Raw genomic sequence first — 12,261 nt, 5'->3', positions numbered from 1 at the left:
ATTTCCTCACAAAGGTCCCTTTCCCTCAGGCCAGAGACACTAGCCTTTATACTGTCTCTTACAGGCACCAACATAAGCCCCCACCCCAAATGTTCATTTGGCTGCAGGTAATTGCCTGTGAATTTCAGTGACTTAGGGGAAGCTGGGCTCCTCCTGATGAGCATTGTACTGGACTATGGAGCCAAGAAAACGGGTCAGAACACCTACCCCAAAGGAAAGCAGATAAATAATGAGTGACAGGACAGTGATGAAGATTATGGATGTCATTTAAGGAATTTTTGGTAATAGGGGGTTTTCCTTTTTGGCAGAATTAAACGTCCTCTGTTCTGCCTGGGTTTCATGCTGCACATCTACAGCAGCCTCAGCCATTGTATTTCTGGGTCCCTGCTACAGCTCAACAATGGTTTTGATTTTAAAGGAGATGCAGAAGTTTCCCCTCACAGCCATGAAGCATGTGGCCAACATATCACAGTGTGTGACTTCTGTCTGTCTTGAAGACTTCCTGGGTGCCGGCCATTGAGTGCCTTATTATATCTCCCTCTGTAGGGAGGTTGGCCATGGAGAAGTTCTCAGTGAGCTCACTTGCCATCTAGGCTGGGAACTCTGAATAGTACCCATATTTCCCAGCCTGCTGCCAAGAGAAAATCCGTAACCTTTAGATATAGCATCTATTTCTATTCAATCTGTAAAAATTCTGCATGCATGAGATACCCAGACAGTCAAATTTAGTTGTGGAAGTTTTTAGAAAAGGTTGCCTACAGCTTTTATGTCTTGTGTTGTGAAACATCTTATAAAGAAGGGGATCATGTACTTCTAAATCCCATCTATTTTCTGTCAAGCTGAATGAGTTTGTCTGTGATAAGAATGCACCCAGCCTGATGACTCTATTCATCACTAGTAGATGAGTTTTTCTTCCTCTTCCTGACATGACCAAGAACACTTTTGGATACCATTTATAAGATGTCTTCAGAAGTCTTGATAAATGTTCATCAAAGGTATATGTGGATACATTCCTAGGGGGAAATAGCTGGGTGGAATGGAATTTGGAGTCCTCTGAATTTACATAGGACATCTTTCATCTCCATCCAGAAGAGTATGACTAGTCAAAACCACCATATGTGATTTCATAATTAGTCGCTAGTGATTTTGGAATCCTCTGTTTTGGGGCGCCCAATTTGAGACACTTCAAAGAGCCTTATTTCCAATTTTTTTTTTTAAATTGGGCCTGTTTAAGATGTCTTAAAATGGGTGCCCCAAAATGGAGGTCCTCAAAATCACTCTTGAAAACTAAGATCCAGACAGTTTTCCCAACATTCATCTGAAGTGTTGTTTGCATTCTTAGGACTGGTTTTATTCTGTTACAGTGTCTGCAGTTCATCATAGTCTCTTCTGTCCATGGAATTAAATTTAAGACCCTTTTGTATTAGTTTCAGGCAAAGGCTCAATAGCCAGTTTTACATTCTATCTAAACAAATGCCAGTGTCCAGTTCCTGTGAGATGATGTGCATTTGGACCAGGCTTGCTGAAGTATTCTCCTGTTTGTCTTTTTTCTCCAACAGATGCAGCTGACTTCAGATCAAGAAGCCAGTGTTTCACACATGGAATTGCTGCACTCATTCAGTGTAAGATGATTCTTCTCTTGGCAATTAGCTGTGCTAGTGATACAGAGGATCTTATTTCTATACATTTCACATCGATTATGCTCTGTATGCATAACTCTGGAGTATTTGGTATCACAACACCCATTATTTCCAAGAGTACTTTAGTTGCGTGTAACCAATATTTTTTAATATTAACAAATTCTAGCTGTACTATGGCATCTGAGTTAAGAGTTTGGGGACTGGATTTTCTGGTTCTCTAAGATCTCAACCAATGTGAAGTGGTCGTAAACCAGCCAAAAATGCCCAAGGGACTTCTGCTCTGACAGCCCCTCACCTTGTCTTAGGTAGAAGACGTGCTGTGGGGAGGGGAGCAAAACTCAAACTGAGGATTCAGAACCTCTTCTCTTTAAAGCTCTAATTCAGCAAACACTTCAATTTGGGCTTAACTTTACTATTAACTTTGTTATATGTTTTACATTAGGAGTTACAGAGGCTCTTCCAGGAGACTTCCAAGAAGTGGCTAGAAAGGCATCTCTCTGGGATAGTTTAGGAATAGCATCTGTGGAGATGGCTGAACCAAATGATCCTTGAGGTCCCTTCCGGCTGGGATTTTACTCAAGTGTTTGAGATTTAACTTTGAAGTGCTTTGCTGGATCAGAGCCTTCATCCCAAGTAGCTGAGAAAATGCCTGCAAAGGTCTTCACCGGGTCTGTGAGTCTACAGGTTTCTTCAAAATTTGGTAGACCACCTCTGATTTCTAGGAGCAGTTGTCTGTTGGTGATGGGTTTTGTTTGATAGTGAAAGCTCTCTTGGGCCTTCGCTGCATGAGAAAGCTGTACTGAGGGTATGTTCCTATGAACAATTTGCTACAGGCTAAAAGGGGGAGAGCTTTACCACGTCACCTGCTCTTTGGTAAATACCCATGTGTGTGAAGTGGGTACATCATAGTTTAGCTTTTATCCACTGTGGGATAAGTGTACATATAAGCAATTATCACAGAGCAGTTGACACACACAGGAAAGCTCTGTTCCCCTTTTTCCCTGCAGTAAATCATATGTCCATATCCTTAGAAGTGTGATTTCAAACCAATTTAATTATACCAGGAAAAATATTGTGTGGACATTTGATTCTGATTTGTCAGCTATAGAGGTCATTCTGTGTAAAACTGCATCAAACATTTGGCTGCTTCACCTATAGTATCATTTTGGGTATAATTTGTATATCTTTTACTGATGGTATTTATATGTAGGGCTCTATGGGGCAGAGGCCCTAGATAAAATTTTCAGAAACAGGAACATAAATGTTGGTGGCTAAATATATATTTAGGCTCCTAAGTATATGATGAGATTTTCCACAGTCCTAAGTGATGAGCAACTCCCACTGACTTCACCTGGAGCTGCTGGGTGCTTGGCATTTTTGAAAATCAAGAATTTAGTTTAGAAGCCTAAACATGAACTTAGAAGCCTGGCTTTAGGCTTCTATTCTGAATATCTTTGTTCATGATTTTTTTTTTACAGGTTCAGAAAGTGCCTCAGCACTCTGAGGCATGCAGTTAATAATGAATAGTATTAGCCTGGCTGATTAGGTTCAAATAATCTGCCAATATTCCAAGCCCAGGTGGTGAAAGGACTTTTGGAGAAAATAAAGGGAAAGGAAAACATTCCCCAAAAGACAGTGAAACTGGAGTACAAGGATTTTGTATTCTTGCAATTATATTTTGGTTTACAAAAATCACATCTGGAGAGGGAGGTGAGGTTAGGAAAGGGAGAGGGGGACCAAAGTAAATGTACAGCTAGCAGAGGCTTTCACAAGGACTTCAAAGGTCAGTGATAAGTGGATGCCTCTTCCTCTTCATCTTCATCTGCATCGTCTTCCCCTGTAGCTGTGTGGAATTCATATAACACTGCACAAATGCCAGCCAGCCAGGCTGCAAGAGTGCCAGCAGAGAATATGCAGAAGCCAACTAGACCCAGGAAGATATAGTCCCACTGGTATAAGTGGGTGAGACATATGTAGTGGAGTTGTGTCTCCACATCAGGCACTGGCCAGCCACGTAGCTCTGATGGGCTGTAGCAGGAGATGTTCTCAGCATCTGCAGAAGAAACACAGGAGCAACACTCTCTTGTCTGTGCCTTGAGTAATAGTAAATAAGAACCCAGAGGCAAATTAGAAAAATAAATGAGGTTTCTAAAGAGCTAGACTGAAAAAAATAGAAAACCTTCTCTAAACTGGCAGAGACATCTCCCCCTGAACTTGCCAATAGGGATGCCAGTGACAGTCAGATCACCAGAATAATTTCCCAGGCCTTGCCTACATAGGAAAGTTTAACCAGTTACACCAATATAATTATATAGATACATCATTATAGCTCTCCTGCTATAGCTTCCTGAGTGGGTGCTCTTAGGGTATAGGTAGACTAAATAATCACTGTGAGGTAAGGGACAAAGATTTGCTATACATCAGATGGTGTGAAATAATTGTTCTTAACCCCCAGGAAGTGGAAACTAAACTGTAGTAGCTTAAACCCCAATGCAGTAACTAGCATGTCCATCCATACCCACAGAAAGGTATGCTGATATTGGAACAAAAGAGTCAACCCTTAAGTTCAATGTATACTACAGATTTTTGCTGACACAACTATATTGGCTAGGGACTATGAGAGGATCACACCCACAAGTAAAACTAACTTTGCTGGCAAAATTCTCAGTGTGGATACAACTATGGCGCTTCAGCTAGCTTAGCTAATGTTGTTTGGAAAGATGGTGTTAACTGTGCTGGCAGAAAAGCTCTAGGTGCTGGTATATGCCTTATCTCTAGTTGGGAGCAGAGCTGACATAGCTATGCTGGCATACTTATAGTATTAACACATGGGCAGGCAATTATTTTGGGAAGAGGGCCGCTTACTGAGTTTTGGCAAGCCATTGAGGGCCACATGACAGGCAGCCCAGGGCAGATAAATATTAATTTTCTAAATTTTTTAGGGGCCCTGTGGGCTGGATAGAATGGCCTGGTGGGCTGCATCTGGCCCCCGGGTCACATTTTGCCCACCCCTGTATTAACAGCTCTTAGGTTATACCAGAATAAGTGACCTCTTAGCAGATACCAGAATATCTTCCCCTATAAATGCTTTACGGGTGATCATACCCACAAAACATGACTCAGTATTTAGCAGATTCCGAAGGCCTATTTTCTTAGACCAGCTCTTTCATAGCATAGGCATCCCATACAAGTTTGTAAAAGGCAATGGTTCTTAGGGCCAATGCAAGATAGGAGGGGAATACTGCTAAATGATGGAGAAGGAAAGGGAGACCACCTTAACTTCTGAGAGAGAGAATTTCAGAATGGAAAGCAAGCAGGTAAGGTTAGCTCATTATCATATTCAGCTTGATTAAAATAGTACTGCTTTAGCTGTACTATTAATATATGCCATAAAAAAGCCAACTCCCTCTCTTCATTCAAGGACTGTAAGTTTGGAAAGGAACTTTTTAAGTTTATCCATCATCCAGCACAATAGAGCTGCCATCCAAATGAGGGGTCTGACTTTATAGAAATAAAACATAACAGGAGTATTTACTGCTAACATCAAGTCAGGTTTGTTGGGCTTCAGGGTATCAGATACTTGGTACTCAGGAAATGAGACAACTGACTGATATACTTTTTAGTCTCTGTCTGTGGCTCCATGATTTAACTAATGAACACCAGGCAAACTCTGGTCAAGGGAATTACTACTTTCCTATTGCACTTTTTCTTTATTCATTATCACAGTAGCATCTGAGCCTTAAAAATAGGTACAAATGCTTATTTTTTTCCATAGTGGCTGGAAAGACTTGGGACCCATGTGTCTGAAGTACTGAACACATGAAACATCATTATCATCAGTTTTGAAAATGTTGGTATAAGCAAGCTGCCAGGCTTGAGACAAAAAGTCTGTAAACAGACAATTAGCCTGATTAGCAAAGGGTTTTTTGTATTCGTCTGTAATGGCCAGGGACAGACACCAGTTCTCTCACACGCCAAAGGAATGCAATAGCCTCACAATCCTACTTTTGCACCCAACCTTTTAAAATTATGGCCCAGATCATTGTTATTTCCCCTGTTTCTGCTGCATGTTCCACGCCTACAATCAGAATCCCTTCAGACGCCATGGGTCAAGAATGCTGAAACTTTGTTTGTATCAGGAAAAGGAAAAGCACCATTATGTAAATGTGTTAATAGAGTCAAGTGACACTTTGTTAAACCCAGTTATGCCTTTGCTGTAGAAAAGGGTAATTAACATTAGCTGTTGGTGGCTAATGGTAGGAAGACCTTGGGGGTAATTAGAGAAGTCAACACATTTTTAAACAAGACCATTCTATCTTATGTTACCGTCTGTAACAAGGAGCCAGAGGCTTCTGTTACTTTAAGGTGGAGACTATAACATATAAGGTCTACAGGCAGGAGCAGGCAGCAGCAGGCAGCTATGGAGCTAAAGGGCTGCAAATAACTGCCTGGTAGCAGGCTGCAGAGGAATAGGACAGAGATCCAGGTAGTTAGAAGGGAAACAACTCCAGCTGAGCCAGGAGACCAGCAGGAAGGTGCTCAGTAGGCCTGGGGAGCACACCTGTGGACAGTCAGGGGAACATGTGTGGCCAGTGAGAAGGAAGAGCTTAGGGAATATAGACCTGGGTCTCTGAGGCACAGGGTCTAGTACTGCTCTTTGAGTTCTATGATGTGAAGAGCTTCTTGTAGTCTAAGCTGCTAGGGAACAAACACTGGAGGTACCTTGTGGGTTAGGAGAGATGGAAATAATGTGAGGGGAGGGGGTTTCTGCAGCTGTTTGATGACTTAAAGGGCCCTTGCAAGTTTCATTTGAAGCAGATTGCTGGTATTTTGGTTTCAGTTTATAGAAACAACTGGGTTGTGGTTCTAGGGGTGGATTGGAAGCCACCTAACAGAGTGCCTAGAACATTAGGTGCCTAGCCTTGCTAAAGGGTAGGGGGAGTGAACTGTGTTAGGGCCAAGGCTTGGCTACAAGCAAGATGCTGGCAGGCTGAGACCTCTGAAGCTGGGCTAGAGCAAGTAGGCCTAGGTTAGAAGTTTGTAGCCCATTGGCTGCTCTGGCTAAGGCCAAGAGGACTAGAGCCTATACAGGCTGGTGAAGCATAAGACCTGCAAAATATGAGCATAGGCATGGTGGAAGTTGGAAGCCATAATCAATGCCCCTAAAGCAATTCAGTGTTTGAGGGCTGGTGTCAGCTGGGCATAAAGTGGTAGAGTGAACTGAGGCTTATTTCGGGGCCCTAGGGGCAGCCTTCCTAAGGACTATAACTTCCATCAGTGTGTGACAAATCAGGCAGAAAAGGGTGGGTACCCTGAGGTCCCTGAAATAGTGGCCTAGCTCTTCCTGTCCTAGGGGGTATCACAATCATCTTCTGAGGGCCAGATCCTGCTACATAAACACTCATGAACTGATCCTGTTGCCTAACATGATGCATTTGCAACATGGGCAAGGATATGGTGAATTAAGTAACAATGACTCTGACTTCTGGAGGTGTAGACAGTAGCTGCTATTTTCATGCATACTCCCTACCCTGAACCTGCAGAATTGGCACTAGGAGGGTTGTGTCCCAGTTGTACCCTGTAACTATGCTATAGTGGTCTTCATGCAACTGTCCCTAATAACAAAAAGCTAGGCCTGTACTTTTATTTTTGGATCTGGATTAAATTCTGGATGAGCTCAAGCATCTCCAAACTTGGGATATTTCAGTTCTTCAACTAGAACTTGGTCCCAGCTCTGCATACTTGCTGATGCTTCTTTATGATGATAAAAGGCATCAGTATGTTGTTTGTTTGGTTTTTGTTTTAAAACCTAGGGATGGGTGGGTGTGAAACTGGGCACTCTGCTTTGCCCCTAGACTGCAGATACACTTCATTCCCCTTTATTCAGTGAATGGCTTCATACCATGAAATATCCATCTCATCTTTGCCATCTTGTCTGTCTGTGGCAGTGGCTAACATAAACAGGGAGCTTCTTATTTCCTTGCATACTAGAAAACAGGTGATCTTTGTCAAAGGCACTCAGCCCAGATACATTTACATGCAGCATTAAAATGTAACTGCAGTTCTCCCACAAGGCCTGGGGAATCACAAAGTCTCCTGTTTGTTTTACACACGATGTGTTGCTAGAAGGTAGCAAAGCCTGACAGAAGCAAATTAGAGCTGCCTTGGCTGGTTTGTAACCCTTCGGCCCTTTCTTTAAATGGCTCATTCACCCCATCTACCACTTAGGAGCAGCATTCGTGATGCTAAAAGGGAAACTCCTTCCTCCATACTTTTACCAGAAGCTGCTGCTTCTCTTTCCCAGAATGTCTCCAATACACACATCCAATCTAGTTGGAGAGAGGGATTGACTGCAAGTTCTCAGAGCAGTAGCACAGGGATCTGAGCACTCAGTCAGTCATCATCTACAATCTTGTACAGTAACGCCCATGCTTTCTTTTACTCCTCCTCTGCCATCCATGATATTTTGTATACAAGTATTATTCTTTACACAGTTCCATAGTTGTCTATAGCCCTATGTTCAAATAAAAAGTAGTTTCTTTCTCCAAAAAAATTTACAGAAGACATAGCAGGGGTACTCAAATAACTTGTGTTTTGCCATATGGGAATACCTGCCTCTGACTTCCTTCCTTTCCTTCTCCTCCTCTTCCTTTGTTCACTGCAGGTTTTAGCCTAACTTTTTTTGCGTGAGTCATTTCTTGTTTGGTAGTGTCCTAAACACTGTGGATTATTTAGGATCAACCCTTTTATCTTTAGGCTCAGGGATGACTTTCACGTATAGAAAATCCAGTGTACCTTTCAATCAATTCTGAAATATACTATTCTAAGAAATTAATTGGTGTCTGTTCTGCCCTGTTAATAATCAGCAGCTTCAACCCAACTATAGAATCTTCTGATGCAGAAAGAAAACAGCCAGACTTTGATATTCCTGCTGACATAAGAAAGAAGTAATCTTCTGAAAGGCGCAGTGATCCAGAACAGCTCTTAAGCAAGTGGTTTTGCATTTTTTTAGGTTAGTGGGACTTAAACACATGCTCATGTTTTTCTTGTTTGGGGGTTCTTTTGTAAATTATGTCAGTTTGTGCTAGAATCCTTCCAAAAGAGAGAGGACCATACAGAACCTTACAGTGTTAACTGCATGGTACGTTTCTCTTCTCACTTAGGGCCTGATCCAAAGTCCACTGAAGTCAGTAAAAGAAAGCTCATTTAATCCTGTGAGCTTTTGATCAGGGCATTAATATTGTATATTATATAAAATGTATCTGCTTTTAGTAATATAAGTATTAAGAGAGAAGGGCTGTGATAATGGTGGGTGTGCGTGAATGCAGGAATAGTGTGTGCCTATTCCAGCAGAACAGCTCCTTGATGTTAAGGAAAATATTGCATTACCTATACTTCCCATGTAACAGAAATGAGACTAGGTGGAATCATAGCCCCACTGAAATTGGTAGCAAAACACTCATTGACTTCAATAAGGGCAAAATTTCATCTGTAGCATCCTGTCCCAATGAGGGTTCAAAAGGAAAATGAACTGATTTGGTTTCAGCCATTCTGTTTGTGCATAGAGCAAATTTGTTATACAATGGCCTAAGTGAGTCTCTTTATTCAAAGACAGACACCCAGATATGGAATAACACTGGCTCCTACAGGTTATGGTACAGCTATACTGGTAATACAGTGGGGAGCTTAGGTTTGGAGTGTGGCAGGGTCAAGGCTGAGCTGTGTTGGAAAAGGTGTGAGAGGCACTAAGGCTACAATAATGGTCTATCATGCATTTTCATTGGGAGTTCTTAAAGATAAAACAATGTAATGCCATAAGTCAAGAAACTAGACTATAGGAGGTGGCCTAGAAAAGTCAGGACATTCAGAGTAGTAGCTTTGCTTATGCAGAAAGTACTGCCTGTGGCTAAGTGCAGCAGGATAGACATATGACACTGAACTTGATCACAGACCTCTACAAGTTTCAGTCACAAGGGCCTCAACTGAAGCTAAAGGCAGAATTTTACCCAAGTCACCATCTGCTTGTTTCTTATAATTTAAAAATAGTTGTTGATGGTGTGTGTGTGTGTATGCGTGCACATGTGTGTATACAGCAGTGTGTTTGCAGCATATGTACTCTTGTATGTGTTTGTGGGTTGTATATTGTGACACTCAAAAGGCCAGATCCATAGCTGATGTCCATTCAGATAGTTCCATTAACTTCTGTGGACTTATGCTAATTTACACCAACTAACTGTCTGGCCCAGAATGCACAAGAATAATAGTGACACAATAGAGAAAACAGAAAGCTCTACTCACTTCTACCCAAACCTTAGGATGCGTGGGCTGAAGGATGTCTAAGCTCACAAAATCCTCACCTGGGAAATTAAGGCCGCTCTCTTTTATCCAGATACTGAATTCCAAGAAAGAGCAGCTACAGTTCCAAGGGTTTCCACTTAGACCCAGGGACTTCAGATTGGGCAGATCACTGACCGTGCTGGTATCCAAGAAAGTTAAGCCTGTTCTGCTCACATCCAGGTGCCTCAGCCAGCTGTTATTGGCAAAGGAATCCTTCTCAATCTCCACCAAATTTGGGTTGTCTGAGAGTTTCAGCACCACCAGGTTGGTGAGTTGAGAGAAACTGGTAAAAGTGACACGTGTGAGGTTGTTGGCGCTCAGGTCCAAGTAAACAAGCTTGACGACACTGATGAAGGTGAAACCCAGGTCTTCCCCAATGTGGTTCTCCCTGCAGTCCAGGTAGACCAAGTCAGTTAGGAAGTTCAGCTCCACGGAGGGCAGATAGGAGATGTTGTTGGCAGCCAGAATTAGCTGTCTTGTGTCCAGTGGAATGGTCAGGGGGTACTCCTGCAGCTGCTTTCCTGTGCAGTTCACTTCCAGGTACTGACAAGTGCAGTTTGGTGGACAGCTCAGGACCTTGGATGCCAATACTATTCCAAAAAGAAACACCAGCCTCAGGGACCTGGGGCCATTAGAAGAGGACATGATATGATACTTCCACTGCTGTGCTTCCTCTATGCTTTTTCAGCTCTTCAGAGAATGCTGCAATGAGAGGCTCTGAAGAGCTGCAAAGCAGAAGTCCTGTGCAAGCAATTTTTTCATCACAATAAAAACAGAGGAAGAGTTGAGCTGCAGGGCTGCTTGGAAGCTCTTTGTATCCCTCGCTCACGCAGCTCCCTGGCAGATTGCCTACTTGCAAGCTTAGACTGAACTCAGCCCCTTTCTACACTTGAAAGTAAAGAGGAGCTGCTTGAACATCTGCATGTCACACTAGTTGCCAGTTGACACCTTTGTGACGTCAGCAATTTGCAAAGGCACCCTGGCTTGAGAGCGAGCTATTCTAACCTATCCAGCCCTGCAGATGCCTGTGCGTGTGTGTGTGTGTGTGTACAAGCATGCACATCTTGTGTGCACAAAACTCTGTGCATCTGTTTTAGAAAGGTATATTGCTCAATGGGAAGAGGTGCACATATATGCTGTGCCATGTGTAAAAGTATGTGTTCACATACTGATGGTACACAGTATACAGTGCTTATAGGCATTCATTTGCATTGATAGAACAAACAGATATAAGATGCTTTTGTGTTAGTATGTGGGTTAGTTTGGGTTCCTTTCATTAGCTAAACATACAATATGAAGGAGGCTTTCACATGCATTTTCATTTAGGGTGAAATTTTGAGAAATGGCTAGACTTTCTAACCTGACTTGTACTATAAATCCTTTATATGATGAGCCTTTAAGTATCAGTTTTTTTCTTTAGGCAACCTACATTGTCATGTAGGCTATAAACACTTTGTGGAATTTGAACAGTGCCTACCATAATGGGGCTGTGACCTTTAGATTGCAGTAGCTCTTTTGTATGCATTCAATGCACGAAGTAGACAGTGTTCACTTAATAAGCAGATATTCAGGATTTTGTTTTCTTTTCCTTGTTTAATATGTGGTCTTAAGCCTTATTTGCTGAACACTCTTAATGGATTATTAACTTCCTTGGATTTTTTTTCTACAGTGCTCGTCATTACATAATATCTCGGTGCTTCACAGAAAATTAAATTTAGCTTCATAATACTGCTCTGAGGTGAGAACCTGCTATTATCCCAGTTTAATAGTTAAGAAACTGAGGCACTAAGATTTAGGTCAAAATTATGAGTTCTGAGAGCCAGGTTTGAGACACCAAGGCCCTGACTGTTTAGAACACGTAGCCTGACTTACCATTTTATCTGGTCAAATCTGTTTGCAGCTGTGAATGTTTAGCCTGTCTGGTCTGTAAATTGGACTGCAGGATCTCAAACCAGGTATCCAGAAAACAAGGATTAGTGAGCAACAGATTTACTTGACTAGTTTAAGAGACTTGACTAGCACCACACAAAAAACTCTGTTGCAGAAACAGGGGTAGAACCCTCTTTTCCAGGACAGCTTTGAACTTGCTTTAACCGTGATGAGACCGTTATTTTTCTTGCTGCAACAACCCTCCTTATTCACTGCACACCTTCTAATTTCTGTAACAAACAAAGCAGGGGTCCTCCAGACTGTTGTTTCATGTTATTTTGTGAGTTACTGACATGCAGCAGGATTGGGCCAGCTGTAACCATTCTGTGAATGTCTTTGGGAAGTGGACACCAAT

General features: G+C 42.2%; 1 protein-coding gene across 1 annotated transcript; it reads right to left on the bottom strand.

Annotated features, from left to right (window-relative positions):
- Positions 1-3,424: 3,424 nt before the first annotated feature.
- LRRC52 (leucine rich repeat containing 52) lies at positions 3,425-10,622 on the bottom strand. The gene is made up of 2 exons (XM_090048931.1): positions 9,998-10,622; positions 3,425-3,693 (listed from the first exon to the last, which is right to left on the bottom strand). The coding sequence occupies exons 1-2, from the start codon at positions 10,620-10,622 to the stop codon at positions 3,425-3,427; spliced, it is 894 nt and encodes a 297-aa protein (XP_089905057.1).
- Between the last annotated feature and the right edge of the window lie 1,639 nt (positions 10,623-12,261).

The sequence above is a fragment of the Crocodylus siamensis genome, chromosome 5, assembly GCF_052110815.1.
Source record: "Crocodylus siamensis isolate JL-2025a chromosome 5, ASM5211081v1, whole genome shotgun sequence".
Lineage (NCBI taxonomy): Eukaryota > Metazoa > Chordata > Crocodylia > Crocodylidae > Crocodylus > Crocodylus siamensis.
This window is presented reverse-complemented; position numbering and strand designations above follow the sequence as displayed.